Raw genomic sequence first — 20575 nt, forward strand, 5'->3', positions numbered from 1 at the left:
CCAACTATGATTTTCTCCACATAGCTATTTTTTGCAGCAACCAAAATAATAATTGTTTTGAACTTTTCAGCCCCCCCCCCCCCCCCTACAGAATATACCATTGTTTTAGGTACGATAGGCCTTCCTGATTGTGGCCCTAGAGGTCCTTTGTGCTCTCCTGCAATTTCTGATAGCACTAATCTATTTGTTAATCAATGGCTTGTCAGCAACTTGACAAACAAAAAAATTGTTCAGTAATTAACAGAATTCCTTTGCCTGCTTGTGTAAGCTTTTGGAATAACAAATTTATGGGAAGATTTCTGGATTCTTCTGTGAATTTGTTTTTATATCTAATAAAGATGTTGAAGTTTCTATCAAAATTATTCACATTTGTTACCCAGTTAATTATTAAGTTGCTCAATTTAATAACAGTACACTGTAAAAAAAACGATGTCCTTGTAAATTAACGTTAATATACTGTCAGCAGGGTTTCCTGCAGTGTACCGTAATATTACAGTTTTATTACTGTATTCTGAATTACGGCTTCTTCTGTAAATTAACGGTAATATATTGGAAGCAAGGTTTCCAGCAGTGTACCGTAATATTACAGTTTCATTACTGTATTCTGATTTACGTCTGTTTCGTAAATTAATGGTAATATACTGGCAGCAGAGTTTCCAGCAGTGTACCGTAATATTACAGTTTTATATTACTATATTCTGATTTACATCTGTTTTGTAAATTAATGTTAATATACTGACAGCAGAGTTTTCAGCAGTGTACCGTAATATTACAGTTTTATTACTGTATTCTGAATTGCGGCTTTTTAGTAAATTAACGGTAATATACTGGCAGCAGGGTCATGAGCATCCTATGAGCTCTTTTTGTCATCTGTTTGTAGAGAGGTTATAAATTATTTTGGGACTGTGTGTATTGTAAAATATTTTGAGTTGAGATATCTACAAACTTCTGTATGAACCCCAAAAAAAAATTCTTATTTATTTATTCTCTTTGGATCTAGATCCTTCACATTCTAAATTTGGACGTAAGTTTAATACTTTTTCTTGCTAAATGTTATATTCACAAGTGCAGATTTTCCAAGAAAAATGCGACTTTTTTATTTTTAAGAAAGATCTTGATATACATTTCATTTCTTTGAAAAACTCAAGAAATTGCATGCAAGACTTTCATGGTGTATATAATTTTCAAGATGATGTAAGATTATTTTTTTTTAATGTCCGTGCATTGTAACCCTTATTATTGTTTATTTTTGCTCATTAATGTTTGTTATGTCTTTGTATTTGTTATTGTTGCATAATAAAACAAATGAATACAAAACAAGCATGGCAGTCGCTAACACCTCTCAGTCTTGACTGAAGCCCTCTAGCGGCTGCTTGGGTTCGTTGGAAAGGTCTGCGCGTACGTCCTTCACGCGCATCCCAGCTTTGTAGGACCCACCTGCAATAACATTTCCAGTTAATTCATCTTATGAATTCGATCTCATCGTCGTTTCATATGAAGCGCTTCTCCTGCGAGTTTAAATGAGTGTGAATCATCCTAAAATGCTGTTGCTGATCCGGGAATGCTGAGATCATGATGAGGTCAGTATAGAGGAGGGGTGCAGACGTTCGCCATCAGTGTCTCTCTGTTCGTCTGCACTTTAACAGTGGAGGAGAAGGCGATTTTAAATCGACTGTCTTCGCCTGCCATGCCTCGTCTCTGAATGCGGTTGTGTGTGTATTTGTGGCGTAAGGGAGGGGTCCAGTGGGATGGAGCAGAGTTTCATGCAGTCCGCGATGGCTATGGGTGCACAGTCCAAGAAAGGCTTCTCCAGGAGCATCGCCGTGGAGAGAAAAAACCTCATCACAGTTTGTAGGTGGGTGAGATGCTTTCAGAAGCCATATAGCATATGCAACGTTAGGCCATGTATGTTGCGATATTTATGGCCTTCTTCAGTCTGTCATAAACAGGGATGAGTCCGAACATATGTATTTTTCTGCTTCATTTGTTAATGTAATCCATTTAGAAATCACGAAGAGGCTTGCTGAAAACAAACGTGACGTTTTCACCGAAATCTGCGGCTTTGGAGTTACGTATTATGAGGGCTATACATCGTAAACACTGAATACGAAGGTTTGGATTGCTCAAGGTCTTCGGCTAACTTTTGTTTACTTCGCAATGTGAGTCTATAAGCTAATTATTAAGGCTGCTTTATCAAATGTGTATACATAGATTATTTTTGAAACCGGACATTGCACGCAATGTGATTTAGCTCAGTGTTCCCCGGATGATGTCGTTGCTATGACGACAACCTTCCTCCCGCAAGGGCAGCAGGGCCGCTGGGAATCCGCTGTGCTGAACAGAGAATAGGGGTCACAATGATACAAAAATAAAATCAATATTTAATAAATAAAAAAAAAATAATGGTTTTCCATTCCTTAATATTTAATCATTAAAAAAAAATGATAAAACATTTATTGTACACATACACGTTTTTACATATGTTTTATAATATAATATTTACATATACGTTTTATAAAAAAAATACTTGCATGTAATTAAAATTTGTTAGGAGTCAGGACACCTAATATTCAGTAAAGTGGGAGCTTTTGGCTGTCATGTCGTACTTTGCATATTGTACTGCTGTGTACTGAAAGAGTCATTGTTGTGAACAGGACAATTGTGACGGTGAAGTCATTGCGGGTTTTGGCATTGGCAGGAGTAACATTGCTTCATGTATGACTATGCCTTATTATGCATTAAATTATATTTTGTGTAGTTATGGGTGGGGACACTGTAAATGATACAGAATATGAAGGTCCAAATTGCAGATTCAGTGCAGCTGCAAATGGCTCTACATGATCCCAGATGAGGAATAAGGCTCTTATCTAGTGAAACGATCTGTCATTCTCTAAGAATAATAAAGCGTATACTTTTTAACTACAAATGGACGTCTTGCACTAGTTCGACTTTATGCAGTATGCAGTCACATTGGAAAGGTCACAAGTGACATAGGCAGAAGTACTGACCTAGTGATTACAAAACAAACAAGTCAAATGGCCTTTACAAACAAAAAAAGGTAAAACAACAATGTTAGACGATTTTTAAGTTGTAGGAAAAAAATTAGATGTAGTTTTTCAGGTAAGTTATCACATAACCCAGATTTGATTCTAAAAAGCCCCATTTAATATACTGTATTTAGCCTAAAAATATTCAAAGCAAGAAAGCAGGTGACATTCAGTATTACGTTAACAACATGACAAAATATGCATATTGTACATACAGTAGAACTCATACATAAGAAATGTACTGTATGTACTTTAATGTATGTCACTCAGTTGGAAGCAGTTGTATTCATGGCCTTTTTTTAGATAAGTAGTTAAGTAGAAAATGGTTTAGTCATTTATCAGAAAGAATAATTTAGTGCATTGATCCACACAGTTCAACGGAACACATGCATCAGACCATCACTGGCTATTACCTCACCATTGCTTCTCGCTACTGGCTTTTAACTTAGCGCAGACATAGTGTTTTAAAAAAATCAAAGATTTCGTGTCTTGTTGAATTTTATTTTTTATATTAATAAACAATGTATTAGTATGGACAAATATAAACACATTCTCTTTGATATAGATTGTGTTAATGCTTTACCTATACATAACCTTATCTTTTTATAATTATCCCTTGTGAAAAGAAATTGCTCTTGATTGACTCTGCACTTGTAGTGTACTTGCAGATCATAATAAATTAAGCACTTAAATGTACTTTAAAAGAGTATGTTTTTAAAGATACTTACTGTAAGTACACTTTTTAATAGTTCACTTTCACTGTAAAAAATTTATAATCTTCCCAACTCAAAATTTTCTAGTGACTGGTCACATCTAAAATTTTCAATTGGCCCAAGTGAAATTCTGTAAATGTAATTTTATCAATTGTAGCAATAGTCTGTTAACATTGGCTAAATTAGAAATAATTCGTTAAAACAATTGAAACGAAATTAGGTTACCAACCCATGTTATTGGCCCAATTATACATTTTAAATTGTAGTAGCATTCCTTTTTAGTTTTACCTAAACTAAAAATATATTTTGGTAAATTTATATTAGTAAAGCAACTTCACTGTATTGTTTATTCCCCGTTGCCCCAAAAGAAAAAAAATATATACATTAAACACTCAATCCATACTGCCACATTTTATTTAATACATTTGATCAAATCTACAACAGTATTGTGAAAATACCTTAAATGGTAAATACATTGAACATTTCTGCACAGTAGACCTTAGTAGATAAAAATCATGAATTTCAATTCAGGATTCCAAGATACACAAAACTCATTAGACCTTAGATCTTACATTAACAAAACCACTTTATTTTTTACACAATTATTTTAAAAACATGTATTATCAGTGTTTAGAGAAATTTCACTGACATTTTGGTATTTAGGTACTACATTTATGAAACTGCACTAACAATATAAAATATTTTATTTATGCACATCCTAAGGAAGAAGATGGACTCGCATCATTGCACCTGTTCTCAGGACAAACTGATGTCCAGAATTTAATCCATTTAATTTTTAATTCATTTAATCCATGGGATTTGTATTTTCCTGTTCTTATGAGCTGTGAATGTACGGTAACTGTTGCTACAAAATTATAATTTAAAAATGGACAATGAACCCTCTCGTGGTTTTTAAGATGTCCTCTTAAATGGTAAAGAGATGTTGATTGAGAGCAGATTTCCCTAAAATCACAAGAAAATGTGGTATTCCCCTTGTTGCCAGTCTTTGGATGTACCCTCCACAAATGTGTTTTTAAAGCTCCAATTGTCTTGAAAATGCAAACACATTCTAGGTGTAAACATGGAAAGGAAGTTGCATTAACTGACCAATTGCAAGTTGAAAATTAGGTCTTGGTGAGGTGATGAAAACTTGCAGAAGCAGCACTGCATGGACTTCTTCTAAACCTGCAAAATAAATAAATGAAAAAGCTGAAAGATGATACTTTTGCAAAAAAAAAAAAAAAAAAGGCTTTCTAAAGATAGAGCTAAATGGGGAAAAGTTGTCAGAAAGTCTGTACAGCAACTGGAAAATATAGCCAACTGTGGACTGTGTGACCAGCATGCTGGTGATAGTCAAGTCCACACTGCTGAAAGGGCAAAAGACCCAGAGTAATATTGAGCAATTTCTGTTACATATATATATATATATATAAAAAGAGTTAGAAATCTTTAGAAAAAATTAATTAGATGTACAATTATATAAAATAACATTTGTTCAAGTTTGTAGAGATTTTCTGAGGGAGGGGTTCCCAGATTAATGCCCATTTCACACTTACTCCATTTGCAGTGAGTATGTTAACCGGTTAGAGCTTTCACACTGCAAGCGGATGCGGTCCAGCAGTGTGTTCCAGGTGCGGTATGTCTGCAGCAGTGCGGCATTTCCGCATTAAGTCTATTTTTTGCTGTGCTGGACCCACTAAATTAAAGTGACAGCACATTGTTCGCATTAAAATAAACATGTATTGACATGAAAATCTAGTAATTTCACCACAGATGCACATAATTTAAAGTCTACTCTGTTTCAAAGTCAACACATGGCTTTTTTTCTTGGATAAAGCAAGGAAAACGACACTATACCTGAAATTTTGGTAAAAAAAAGTGACATAATGGTTAGCACTCATCCTTTCTTGGAGGATTTCTTGTAAAAAAGATTTTAAAACAAAAGAAAAGATGAGAATCGGCTGTTTTTGTCAAGCCTGTTGTAAGTTTTAATTTAAAATATATCTCATTTCTAATAAATCTAGTAATTTCACCACATATGCATTTAATTTGAATATAATTTACAACTCTACTCTGTTCCAAAGTCATGTACACAATATGGCGTATCTCAATGGGATGCAAGCGGCGCAAGTGATCTTTCGTGCATATCTCTATGCCATATTGTGTAATTTGACCTCACTTACCAGAAGTGATGGTGTGGGGACGGCTGATTTGAGGTCAAATGTGATATAAATACTGTCACTGACACATTGATGTCTGACACGAAATGATCGGTTTGTGTGAGAAACCCAACAGTATTTAATTATTAATTAACAGATTGCTATTAATAAATAGTGATTTAATTAACATTACTAATTCTGAGCTTTATAGCTTGCCATACATGTACTGCAACATGCACATAAGCACTGCAGACTATGTGTCAAACGGGTGTAACACAAATTGGCCAACCACTTTGTAAATTATGTAGCCTGAATTACAGTGTCACAAATTTTAGAAGCGTCTCATGGCAGCTCTCAATAAAGCAATTTAACACAATTTAAATATCACAAGAGCTAAGGGTATTTGACACGAATATGATATGAACAAATATGCAATAAAAACTTTTAAATACTCACTATGAAAGTCGTAACGTTAGTCGTTCCGTTGAGTCAGACCTAGGATGTTTGGCTACATTGAGAGAAAAAAAAAAAGTTATAACAGAAACATATAACTAATAGCTAGTGTCTCATACATTTATCATAATCACAATATAGTTTGATAAAAATTATTCAGTTCAATAAATAGTAAATGAGATATTAGTATTGGACTAAATTAGTTTATAAAAGGCTATCATGAAACCAAGGCGTGAATTCAATGTTATTTTGCAAAATACAATGTTATGTAGGCTAAGGAAAATATTGTAGCGCACAGACTCTTCATAGTTGCGAAATTGCTGTTTGTTTTGCACCGGCAGTGATGGGGTTAACAAAGTAAGTTCGGAGCATAAATTAGATCGGAGGGCCGGGACAGTGTTCATCTCACAGACTGTCTTCGTTCTGATTAAAACTTCGGAAATAGAGCTTCCCTTGTCTGTCATTTTTCAGACATTACAATATACTATGTCCTCAAGTAAAACATTCGGAGAGTCGTTAATGCGTTTAACCTTACCCAATGTTAGTGTAATGGCCGCGGTAGTGTAACATTAATGCCCATGTTTTACGGTTTTATGCTGAAACATTGAGACCTGCACTCGGTTTGACGTAAACAAGACTTAATAAATTCATATTTCAGTACTCACCATAACTTAAATGAAGAAAAATCTGTTTTGAAATGATGTCTGAACTTCTGTCGTCGTACTTCAGCATCGACTCCTCAAGTCTCCTCACTCTCCCGCGCAGATATATTTGAATCCACTATACCATTACCAACGGTTTCTCTCAGGTGCGTTTTTTTCTCCGCAAGGCTTGTTCAGCAAACACAGATATTTCACTTTTACTTGATTAATTGGCTGAACACAATTTAATATGTTCAGAGAATATATATTTTTAATTTTACCTTTGGACCATAAGCTAAAATTACCCCAATGCATCTTTTTGTTTGGGGATAATTATTTGAAAGCAATTTGTTGGGTCAATATTTAATTGTCAGTTTCCAAAATGTTTCAAAAAAAATTTTTTTTACAGTGTTGTAATAATGTCAAATTAAAAGGTTTAATTTAAAAGTACATTTTAAATGATGTTTTAATAATCTTTTAAGCCTTTAAAGATGTTCATTTATTTTCATGTGTTGACTAACATACTAAAGCACGTGCATGATTATCATGAATCTGGCCTCTGTGGTTCTCCCTGATCGGCACCAGAGTGCACCATCACATGACTACTAACTCTTCCCCCGTAATTCATTTCCCATAACCCTGTACCTTGTGCTGATTGAACGTGCACCTGTTGCTCATTCCTGGGACTATGTAAGCCACACAGAAAGACGGACTCACACACTGTTTCACGATTATTTGCTGCCTGCCTCGACCCTCTGCCTGTTCTCAGACTCTGCTTTGGCCTCATCTCTGATAACCCTGGGTATTGGTGATTTACCCTGCCTGTATTACTACTCTTCCTTTTTAATAAAGTTACACATGGATCCTCACTCCGTTGGCCCCTCATTACAATGATGTTATTATGTTATAATGTTATTTGACAGTACATTTAAAATTAATATATTTTAAAGGTAATAAACAAATGTTTATAAACTAAAATACAAATGTGTATTTACAAATATATTTAAATACATGACCGACCGTCAAGTTTCCATAAAAATGACATTAAACACAACAGTACACTTTAATTAACTATATTTCAAAGACAGTAGAAGTAATTGTGAAGTTATATGTGAAAATATGCTTACGTTCTACTTAATTGAGTTAAAAATCACACTTAAGTTTAACCAATATGATGTGATATATATTTACTATAAAACATCTAAGTTTAATTGTAAGTAATTAAGTGCCTGAAAACATTAAACTCAGTTCACACTTAAGTATAAAGTCTTTCTGAAAGTATGGGGATTTCAATTGTGGTCCACAATGCAGATTGTTACAATCCAGATGGGGATTGAACTCAGGTATGTGGCGTGTATAACCTTGGCACTAACCACTGCTCCACTGAAGCAGGTCAAACCCAGATGCAGAGGACATAACAAAGAGGCTCAGAGTCTGATTCCTAAAGTTCTTTACTCAAAAAAAAAGAAAAGAAAAACTCTGTCCTTAAATGTCAGGCAAGAGAGAAATCCAAAGCAACGCTCAACAGAAGACAGCTAAATTCTCTAACCAAAAATCCTTGGCAGCATCATACTCAAAAAGACTTTAGGACTGAACAAGAACAATAGTCAGTGAGGCATTTAAATAGGGTGGGCAATTAGGAAAGATTCAATACAGGTGTGCTACAAGTCTCTAATACAGAGGTGATCTGGGGTTGAAAGTACGCCATCCAGTGGTGAAACCAGGGAAACTCAGGCAGAACATTACAGCAGATAACACAGTGTTAAACTTAAAGAAATAAGAAAGACAATATCTTGGATACAGATGAAATCAACAAGAAAAACAAACCCACATGGTATCAGTGGTGTATTTTAGGTCTTAAAACAAAACGAAACCAGGTCTTTTATTTTCCATATTGAAGAACATTGTATTGTTTGTGTTCGAATGGCAGGTTTTCAGTGAAGACACTGCTAGAGAAGTACACAGCTGAGCCCATCGATGACTCATCTGAGGAGTTCATTAACTTCGCTGCTATTCTGGAACACATCCTCAGCCATCGCTTTAAAGGTCAGAACGCATATCACTGGTATACTTACACTAGCAGTAGACTTTACCTCTATAAGAACATTAAGGACATACAGAATTTAAGTCAGTGATTCAAACGAAGGTGATCTCTCGCATCGTGTCTTTTGCAGGCTCCGGCAGCTGGTTTGATGGTCAGCGTAGTTTTTGGGACTTCATCCGTCTGGCCTGCAGTAAAGTGCCCAATAACTGCATAAGCAGCATTGAGAACATGGAGAACATCAACTCCTCACGAGCAAAGGTGGGAACACAAGTCTCTACTTAAAATATTTATAGTAGAATGAGTAATTACCATAATCATTAATGCTTGAATTTAATACACAAACAAAAAAATCCACTGTACTTCTTTTGTGCCACAGTTATGGTAAGATAGAAGTACAATGGAGTACATTAAGTAAGAAGCAGAATTAAATGGATAGTTCACTCAAAAATAAAAACTCTTTCTTCATTTACATGTTCTTCCAAATCTTTATAACTTTCTTTTTTTCTGTGCAACATAAAATTAGATTTTTTGAGAAATGTCCCAGTGTTTTTTTTTAGCCCATATATTTGAAGGCAGCATTACAAAAACATGGGTTACCAACTTTCTTAAAATTATACTCATAATTATTATTATTATTATTATTTTCATATATGTTTTGTTTCACAGAAGAAAGAAAGTCATATAGGTTTAGAATGAAATGAAGGTGAATAAAACTATTTTTTTGATGAAATAATCTTTTAGGAATCGTTTTTTTAATGTATTGAGATAAAAAAAGCATGGTGTACATATAAAAACATAATGTAACTTGCAGAACTAAAACTATTTTCTTATTTATAAAAATAAATAAATTAGAGAAAAACGGGTAGTCATGAAATACTAAAATATGATTCTTTTTGGAACCAACATTATAAGTGGACCTTGTAAGTAAATAAATACCATGGTATGTGAAAATGATTAAATCCTTCTGTACTATGACAAAGTACAGTCATTTTTTGTTGGGGTACTATTTTACACATCACTGTATTTCATGTTGCTGTGTAAAGAATGTCTGTTTATGAAACAAAAGATGTTTGCATAAATGTTACAGAACACTGTACTGTATTTTAGTGAATTGTAAAATTTAAGGTTTTCTCCAGAAAAGCATGATTTTATTCTCATTGACAATTAATCAACTCATTTTTTTTTTAAAGGTGTTCATTGATGTGCCTGCAGTATATGCATGCATATATTTGATATGGTTTGTATGATGAAGCTTGGCTTGGCTTTGTCTTTAGGGCAGAGCATGGATACGAGTTGCACTGATGGAGAAACGGCTGTCTGAATACATCGCCACAGCTTTGCGAGATAGCCGCACCACCAGGTCAGGCTGAAAGGGAAAACTCAGTATTAATCAACCCACAAATATGATTCTTTCACACAGTCACACCCAGGAATCATTACACAAATCCAGTTTAAACATAACAATGTAGACAGGCATTATGAATGTTACACTGTCGAATACATAATGTGGTGCATCTATAATGTGATTGTGTTTGTTCATATATTGCATGTGTATCTACAGAAGGTTCTATGATGAAGGTGCCATAATGCTCCGAGAAGAAGCATCTGTTTTGACCGGAATGCTCATCGGACTTGGAGCCATTGACTTTAGGTAAGAGGGTGGGTGATGGAAGAGGTAATAAACTGAGGAATAAAGCTGTGTTTCAAAATCAGCTGAAATGGAACCTGGTAAGTGATTGATTTGGAATGTTCTACATAGGAAGAAACTCTGCACAGCACACTCATGTAAAGCATATGATACTTTAATGCAGGTTTTGGAACCGAATTATAATGTTATGCAATGTAATCAGTGTTGTGTAATCCTTGCTGTTCTGTGTTTGTTGTCAGCTTCTGTTTGAAAGGGGAGGCTCTGGATGGGAAGTCTGAGGCTGTTATTGACTACACTCCATATCTGAAATTCACACAAAGGTGAAGAACATTCATACAACACAGTTTCATACAGGGAATGGTGTGGGTTTCAATGTTTAGATTTTATTTATATCCCTCTATTCTAGGGGTGCACGATTAATCATATTTTAATAGCATTTTAATTGTTCTCTCAATTAATTATGCATAATTTTTGGAAATATTGTCCCTCTGGTTATTTTTTCTGAAAATGTTGTTTTTATTTGACATTTCTATTAACTTGCATGGTTGCACGCTCCACATGCATGAGTTGCAAGATTTTGAGAATTGCTTATGAGAAAGTGCAATAATTCTGATGTCAAAGAAATATCGCCAATAAAACCATTGTGGTTAATAATTGCAATTATATTCTTGGAGCTAAATTATCATTATTATCAGTTGTAAACATTATTGTGCAGCCCTACTTTATACTAATGGAATGCTTGATGTTCATATGGTTTTCTGAAAGAATATAAGTTAGTTACAGTTATTGGTTGGTGGTGATATTTTCACTTTAGTCAAGTATTGGCCAGTTAATCAGTTATCACTAATTATAACAATGTTATCATAAAATAAACTCTGGATGAATGGGAGGATGATGACATGTGGCGCCTTGTTTACTATGAAAAGAAAGACCATGGAGTAAAACGAGACATTTGAAATAAGTGCTTAGGGTCAGATTCATTAATATGGAAAAATATTTGACCGCCCAATGTTGCTCAAATTGACTAGAATCAAATATTCGGCTCTGTTGGCTATGAGACATTGTGTTGTGTTTGGTTCAGTTATGATTATCTTAGTGACGATGAGGACGGTCAGAGTGTGGACAGCAGTAACAGTGATGACAGTGTCGAGCATCCTTACATCCCTCTGGTCACCGATGAGGAGAGCTGGAGGAACAAGTGCCGCAAGATGGAGCAGAGGTTCAAGATCGTCAATGCACAAAAGGTTAAACACACATTCAAAACAAGAGTTCCTATAGTGGGTGAGTAACGCTCAAATGAATATAGTATGTTGTGCTAAAGTGTGTATGGTTTTATTTGTGTTCAGGGGTACCTTGAGGAGCTGGTAAGGCTGCGGGAATCTCAGCTGAAGAATGTGGAGATGGAGAATAAAAAACTAACAGCTGGACTGGAAGAACTGAAGCTGCAGAGCCAGAAAGAGAAGAGAGAACTGGAGAACATCATACTGGAGCTGCAGGAACAACTGTGAGAGAAACACACACACACACACACACACACCACTGATTCTTGAGACCTTAAAGTTTAAGGAATTATTTTGGATTAATCAGTTCAGACATATTCACCTACATTCTGCTTCTTCTATTTTTCTTATCACGCAATATATTTCAAATCTGTCTGATTCAAAAACATGTACTGTAAAAATAAATACCATATTCTTCTGACTATAAGTCGCACCTGAGTATAAGTTGCATCAGTCCAAAAATACGTCATGATGAGGAAAAAAACATATAAGTCGCTATGGACTATAAGTGGCATTCATTTAGAGCCAAGAGAAAACATTACCGTCTCCAGCCGCGAGAGGGCGCTCTATGTCTCGCGGCTGGAGATGTTTTCTCTTGGTTCATGTCTCTTAGTTCATTTCTCGTTGTTCATGTCAAATTAATTTTGATAAATAAGTCGCAGGACCAGCCAAACAATGAAAAAAAGTGTGACTTATAGTCCGGAAAATACAGTATGTAAAAAATAACACGTCCAGCATTAATTTTAATGAATGAATAAAACAATTGGTAATACTTTATTTTAAGGACTCATTCAAACTATTAATTAGTTGCTTTTTAGCATGCATATTACTAGCATATCAGCTGTTTATTAGTACTTACAGTATAAAGCACATATTAATAACATTTTGCATGACAATATTTTAGATCCTTTGATCCTACCCCATACCTAAACTTAACAACTACCTTATTAACTATTAATAAGCAGCAAATTAGGAGTTAACTGAGACAAAAGTCGTAGTTAATAGTTAGTTTATAGAAAGAATTGGTCCCTAAATTGAAGTAAGACCAAAATTTCTTTACTATTTATGTGACTGTATATATGATTATGGTTATGTCAGAAAATATTACTACTACAATAAATCTCACCAGTGCCTCGCTGAATTCAGAATAGGTGTGCTATAGAAAGAGCACAGAAGGACAGAAGACTAATAGCTGTCATGATTTCTTTTAAGGATTTCTTATAATATTATATATAATGTATTATAATATTATGTTGAATGCATATGTTTATGTATATGACGTATTGATTTATGGTCTGAGGACACGTGGTTTTAAGGGTTGTGGAGGATGATGTAATGCCATAATAGTAATAAAGTAAGAGTAAATGCACTGAAAAAATGGTAACATAATGGTAAAATCCAAATAAACTATCTTAAGTCCACCAAAACTACTTCATGCTGGTTAAATCATGTAGAAGTAGCTCTTTCATTTAACAATTGCAGGTTGGCGCTGCAAAGGCAGTGTAAAATGAAATGTCACATTTTGCATTTAGAACATTCTACTGATCATCTCTGATTCATTTCGAAGTGATGGCTGCTAAAACCAGTAGAATCTGTGACACACGTATGCAATAAGTCCATAAACTTTATTTGTCTTTAACTGTATCGCAGGACGAGTCTGATTCCAGGCGAATCACATCCGCTCTCTAAGGATTTCTCAATCCCTCTTGTTAACCAATGGCCATCTCTCCAAAACTACAACAACCAAGAGGACAGGAAACTGTACCACAGGTGATTAGTTGCTCCTTTTCATGTGGCCTTTACAACTTAATCCCAGACTTGAAATTCAACAGCAAATATACTTATGGTGTTGCTGTGGGTCTGTTGTTGTCTTTTAGGGGTAGTTTTCCAAGCCCGGAACCACATATAAGCTTAACCACAGGTTCTCAGAGGGCAGAAAGGAAACTGAATGGAAAAGCCTGGTGCACAGCAGGTACACCTTAAAATCCACCTACAACAAGCTGAATTTGGTACTGTAGCTTGGTTTTGACTAAGCTAAACCTGCTTAGCTTAGCAGGTTTAGGTGGATGATCAACTGAGCTACAGTAATAGGTGGTCAAGCAGGTTTGTGAAGCATGGTAGCTAGTTTGTTGCTGTACCAAGATGGTGTACCAGCACTGTGTGCCCAAAAGTAAGAATCAGTATGAGGTGTGGTCCTCTTTACAGCTTATTCTAGCAGGAACTACCCACTTACACAGGAAGAGACTGACTTACCATACTGTGTTTACATACTGTTGTGTGCCACATTTACATGGAATGGTTGTTAATACAGTAGACTGGCATGGAAAAAACAGACTAGTTACCCATCATGGTAATCCAGCTGAACAACCATCTAAACCTGCTTTGACAAGCCATTGACCTTCTAAAAAACAGCTACTATGTACAGCTACCACTTCAAACCATAAACTGACAACTATTTCTTATAGATCACTGAAGTGTTTTATTTTTGTATTTTTTATCTAAATGAATTATCCATGCACATCATTATTTTTTCATGTGCCCTCGTAATCTTTCATCCAAATCATCATTCTTCATGATTCTATATCATTCTCTCCCCCTCCAAAAATATGTTTGCTGCATCTAAAATCACATAGTTTCTTCTTTTCAATAAATTCTTAAATAATGTTCTGTAGTATGATTGTATGTAGTGTAAATGTAAGCCTGACATACTACATTTACCATGTTGTTACGGTCACATGACCTACCAGCATCAGTTATCTCACTTCACTACCAATCCTCTCCTAGTAGCCTCAGGGGATAGTATATTTTGTGTTCTGCAAAAGAAAGAAATGCATAGAGGTTTGGTATGACGTGAAGTAGAGTAAATGATGTCAGAATTTTTTATTTTTTGGGTAAACTATGTTTGTAGTCCTAATGTTATTGTTGCCGTTTAATAATAATTCCCATTTCTTCCATTTTCATTTCAGAAAAAGAATACACTCCCTCTATGTTAGGCCTATGTGGTTCTCTGTCCTCTTTACCCAGCTGTAAGTCCCTGCCAAGCCTGAGGTCGACTGAGTGCCTGGTAAACATCAGCGCAGAGCCCAGTCCTGCTCTAACCCCTAGCTAGGGACCACCAAATGAGACCAGTACAAGCAGAGAGAAACTGCACTGTCAGCTAAGACATCCAAGGATAATGCGGCTCAGCTGCAGCCAGTTACACTAATTCTCACGAAAGTATCATTGATCAAATATAGCTAGAACTCTTTAGTTATGATGGGAGATATTTTCCACACAGACTTATCCTGTTAGAGCTTTTCAGATGAGTGTGTCTCTGAATGTGTTTGCTGTTCAAACCTTTCTCCTGGCTTGTTGTGGTAACCAGTGAAGGCAAACTGTGGACTATGCACTGACTGACTTTCATGTCTCAAAGCCCACATTCTGTTGCCCTTTAAAATCTTTTATGGGAACATACATACAAAACACATACAAACAAAACCATACAGACACTTACAGTCAGAAATTTACCATGAAAAATGTGTGAAAGAAAGCATATTATAGTTACTAGTTAGTATTTTAACATTATCATCACTTTATTTTTTAAATTCTCACATTTCAACCATCTCTCTTCTGCCAAACAACATGCAAGAACTAAGAAGATAAACAAGAAGATGTGTATGTCTTTACATTCTGCTGTACAATTACAGAGGTAATAAAATGAAAGACATTTTCTGAATAGCTGCCTTATCCTTCTTTTCTTGCCTCTTGACGTAACTTTGAAGATGGGATCACTCTGCACATGATGGTAGTATACTATTACAAAATGACAAAAAAAATGGACCAGTATATATCTGCATACTGTTGTATTGTTCTGTATGTTTGACATCTATTTGTCTTCTGTTGTTGCATCATTGCAATATGTCTGCAAGTGTGTGGACCACTGTCATTTCAGTATATTAGCAGAAGTTTTGAAACCTTGCATTCATTTTTATTGCACTGGTACCATATAAAACTGATAAGCTAGATTTCCCCCTCCATTGTCAGTGTAATTGAAAGTCTATTTGTTTGAGAATGTGTGTCTGTGTTGTCTTAGACAGATGTTTACCCTCAATTAGCATTAAATAACTAAAATAGCTTTTTTTTTTTATTCCTTGCCCATTATTTTTATCATTTAAAAAGCCATGGGAAACTATGCTGTTCATCACTTAAATCGCAATAAAACTGCCTTTTTGTCCTAATGTGAGTCATAGTTGTTTACTCTGTGTTCATCTCTTCTGTTCCACTGGACAGCCACTTTCTAAATGTATTTTCTTGTTTTTCTTGACAAGTGATTGATTCAAATGCCATTTTTAGAGTGTTTTTGGGTGTACTGTATATACATTGTACTGTTGTTTATGGGTATAGAAACTGATGGTAAGATAAGAGATAGCTCAGCAGGATTTTGAAAGAAAATGAATGCATGAATTACTAATTCACAAATTATTATCATTATTTTTTACTTCAAAACGTATAATTATCTTTTGACAAGGATCCACAAAAATGACTTATAACGCTGTATTTTACATGCCAGACCAGTAGTTGGCAATGTCACTTTGTAAAAATACACTATGCAAACATGTAACTCATGCGCATGATGACACCATTTCCACAAACATCGCATTTTTGTAGTTAACACAGATGATAATGGTATCATTTTCAAATACTTGCACTTTGAAAACTTATTTTCAAAATGTGCATTTTCAAGCTCCCAAAACACAAATGTCATGTAAAACACTAACAGTTTCTGCAGAAATACAGACAAAGATGATGAATAAAGTTCTAAACTAAATGTTTCATTTTACATTCCCTGTTCACCTGCCTAACAGGCAATAGCAAAACATAATGGTGACCAGACAATGAGTGACTGCTTAAACCGGAACTCAAGGTAATTAATGATACATACAGCTGATACAGACATGACAACCAAAAAAAAAGTTGCGGGAAAATGAACAAAGACACAGAAACTAGTGAATGCAAACTAAAAGTCCATGCCAAGTAAAACTGAGCATAAGTGTGACAGAACCCCCTCCTCTGGCAAGGCATGACCTCGCACCGTTACAAAAGATGAGCAGAGTGAAGGATGTTTGGGGCTCTGGAGGGGGGCAAGGAGATGGCAAAGGGTTGGCAGTGAGTGGATGTGGATGAAATTGTTACTCACATTTTGTTTTCTGTCATCCATTCCCTGACAGAACGATCTGACCAATAAGATGGAAGCAGGGAGGGAGGTCGAATTGAAGGTCAAGATGGCCTTAGAAGGGGTAACACATCCGCCCGGTTGCCCACCAAATTGGTTTATTTGTGCCAGAGGGATTACGGTACGATGTCATTCAGTGGGGGCATTGTTCCAATGTGGCTTGTCATCCAAGTTTTTGGTCAAGCCAACGATTCTGGTGGCCACCTTTGGCTCGCGACGTTCACAGTTTTGTTTTTGTTTGCTCGGTTTGTGCCACTGGTAAGACTTCCAATCGACCCCCAAATGGGTTACTTCAACCGCTGCAGGTCCCTTCGAGACCCTGGTCCCATATTGCACTATATTTTATTACTGCCCTCCCGCCATCCCAGGGCAACATGGTTGTTTTGACTGTGGTGGAACGGTTCTCGAAAGAGGTCCACTTTATTCCCTTGCCCAAATGACCCTCAGCCAAGGAGACAGCACTGACCGTCGTAGATGTCTTTCACTTACATGGTCTCCGGACAGACGTGGTTTCCGACAGGGGACCCCAGTTTGTGTCCAAATTTTGGCGAGAATTTTGTAGATTGCTGGGAGCTACTGTCAGTCTGTCCTCAGGGTTTCATCCCCTGAGCAATGGTCAAACCAAGAGAGCCAACCAATATTTGGAGAGGGTGTTGCGATGTTTGGTCTCCAAGAACCCTTCCTCCTGGAACCATCAAATGTCAATTTGTCAATGGTGGAGTAGGCCCACAATACGTTACCAGTGTCATCGACAGGCCTATCTCCGTTCAAGTGTAGTTTAGGATACCAGCCACCAATTTTTACTAGTCTGGAATCCGAAGTCGCGGTCCCCTCTGTTCACGCCTTTGTCCAGAGGTGTCACCACTCATGGACTAGAGCCCACGAGACTCTACTCCAAGTGGGTGCGCGCACCAAGGCTAAAGCCGATTGCCACCAGTCTAAGCCTCCCGTATACATTGTTGGTCAAAAAGTGTGGCTTTTACCAAGAACATTCCTCTCCGCTCCGTTTCCAATAAGCTTGCTCCCAAATTCATTGGCCCGTTCACTGTCACCAAAATCATTAGTCCAGTGGTAGTCCACCTTAATCTTCCTCCAGCATACAGGAGAATTAATCCCGCCTTTCATGTATCAAAGATAAAGCCTGTGTTTCGTTCTCTTATTAATCCGCCTGCCCCGGACCTACATATTCGGTTAATCGTATTCTGGACTCAAGAGATGGAGGGGACGCGGATTTCAGTACTTGGACTGGGAAGGTAATGGTCCGGAGGAGAGAAGTTGGGTGCCTGCTAGTGACATCCTGGATCACTCCCTTATCGATGATTACAATCGACAGGTAAGGAAGTCTGGGGACACCAGGAGGCGTCTCTAGGAGGTGGGGTACTGTCACGATTCATTAATGCATTGTTTCCTACTCGTCTCATGTTGATGTCGTTACGCTGATTGTTTCATGTGGCGTTACCGCTGATCATCAGTGACCAGCGGCAGCTGCATGTCGTTGTTTGCACTCCTCCGTGCTGCATGTCTGTCTCCCTCCTGTTCAGCATTCCATCTCATGGGTTTGTTCCGGTTCTGTGTTTCGCTATGGATTACATCATCATCTGGATCTTTCATTATCTTTCACCAGCGAACTCTACTCACCATCTCACCCATCCTGTGCTGTCCATCGAGGTCTCTGCACCACCCGCCGTCAGCTGAAGCCTTACATTATATTCTGTCAATAAATTGTTACTTGCATTTTGCTTCCTGTCATCCATTCCCTGACAGTTGTGTGTCTCAGCGTGACGAGGAAAAACATTAAAACCCATTACAAACGTGTCATTTGTTGCATCCATTGGGCACATAATTACGGATTATAATGACGATTATACTGTCTTTTTATGTGTTGCCTTGCATTGCGCCGTTTAAACATAAAACCATGTCTGCATTTGTGATCATAGAAATGACAAACAACAACCCCTACTGTGGTAACTTCAGTAATATAAGGAGTGAGTCAAGCACTATAACTGTACTTAGTATTTTATTGATTACTAGCGTAACAGGTTATCACTTCCTCTATAATGCTTACATCCCCCGCGCCTAGACCCATATGATCCAGGAGATCAACTGCACCTCTTGTGGTGTGGAGTGGAACTGCCGTTAACTATAGCATAAATATATCAGGATACCACACCTACTCTAGACTGCTCAAAACTCGCATTTGAATCATCAGTTGCAAATCTTTTAAATATTTAAACGTACTTACAGACTGTGAGTCAGAACAGCCAGCATTGTAGTCTAGTCTCCCAGAATCAGGAAACAGTCCTCCATTAAATGAGCTGCAAACATCAGAATATTTGGTAGGTACTGTACTGGAACAGTATTGTAAATACAATTTAACCACTGACTTCTAGTTGTGCCCTTTTATTGGAAGACCGAACAAAATGACAAAAACCATCACAAACAAGGAGAGGTGGGAAAAGAGAGACAGAAACTCCAGGAAGTCCATGTTAACTGAACAAACTTAGCATGAGTGTGACAAACACATAAAAGTTTTCCTTTTTCAGTTGTAAAGTGGTGTTGTGTCAACCCTCAATGTAAACCATGTTCAGTGTTCTTCATCTAACCATTTGATGTATGCATTTATTGAACTGGAAGCGCAAATCTGGCCTTCTCTGAAGAAAATTCTAGTATTAGCTAGGTTGTTCTGGGTGGTTGCCAGGGCATTGCTATGCTGTTGCTATTGATGTTCTGAGTTTTTTTGTGTGTTGCTGTGTGGTTGCTAGGTGGGACCAAGTAAAAAAGCCTATGGTATAAAGTCTCACATAAGTTCATAATGTTCATATTCTCATATTCTTAAAGTTTATATGCTCATATGGACGGAACACATTATTTAAGCATACTCCAGATGTCACTTTGGAATTCATTACAAATGGACTTAAATTTAGGGTCACCACGGCCCAGGGGTCAAACAAAGAACAAATGTCAATTATGGGTCAAAGGTCAGCACCATTTTTTTCACTTTGGACTGCTGCAGTAAAAAAAATAATAATAAGTGTCTAAATGCAAAATGGGGTCTGCTAGTTCAAAATATGCTTGCCAAAAAGATGTGACCTTTGACTGATTTGAGTGAAGCTGAAAAATGACTTTTGATTTTCAAAATGACTTTATCCTAAAAGATAGATTTACAAAACACAAAGGGCAAAAGAACAGCTCTTCCTGTTGGATGTGGATGGGGTCAGAGAAAGCATGTTTTCTTCAAGTGAAACTCAAAATGAAATACGCCAAAAAGCATTATTGAATCACTTTATATCAATCTATATCAAAGTCTTAAATAATTATTTAAATGGGTCTAAAATGTCTCTCATTATTTCTGTAAATACAATTCTGCAACCTCTGCAA

The 20575-nt window shown here is 36.5% G+C and overlaps 1 protein-coding gene and 1 long non-coding RNA gene across 3 annotated transcripts; one reads left to right on the forward strand and one right to left on the reverse strand.

Annotated features, from left to right (window-relative positions):
• Positions 1-1304: 1304 nt before the first annotated feature.
• Positions 1305-16202, forward strand: LOC113056300 (RUN domain-containing protein 3A). 2 transcript variants are annotated; one of them, XM_026222945.1, is made up of 12 exons: positions 1305-1580; positions 1733-1855; positions 8944-9059; positions 9188-9315; positions 10332-10417; positions 10619-10708; positions 10945-11025; positions 11787-11949; positions 12052-12209; positions 13636-13755; positions 13863-13957; positions 14952-16202. In XM_026222945.1, exons 1-12 carry the CDS (start codon positions 1573-1575, stop codon positions 15092-15094), a joined length of 1311 nt encoding a protein of 436 aa, XP_026078730.1. In that variant the 5' UTR covers positions 1305-1572; the 3' UTR covers positions 15095-16202. The 2 variants fall into 2 exon arrangements, with proteins under 2 accessions (XP_026078730.1, XP_026078731.1); XM_026222946.1 differs by lacking the exon at positions 1305-1580 and adding an exon at positions 2006-2159.
• LOC113056301 (uncharacterized) lies at positions 3814-7402 on the reverse strand. Its single transcript, XR_003277680.1, has 3 exons — positions 7038-7402; positions 6376-6427; positions 3814-4945 (listed from the first exon to the last, which is right to left on the reverse strand). It is a non-coding gene; the product is annotated as an uncharacterized LOC113056301 (long non-coding RNA).
• Positions 16203-20575: the final 4373 nt, after the last annotated feature.

This window comes from Carassius auratus, chromosome 37 (assembly GCF_003368295.1).
Source record: "Carassius auratus strain Wakin chromosome 37, ASM336829v1, whole genome shotgun sequence".
NCBI classification, from domain to species: domain Eukaryota; kingdom Metazoa; phylum Chordata; class Actinopteri; order Cypriniformes; family Cyprinidae; genus Carassius; species Carassius auratus.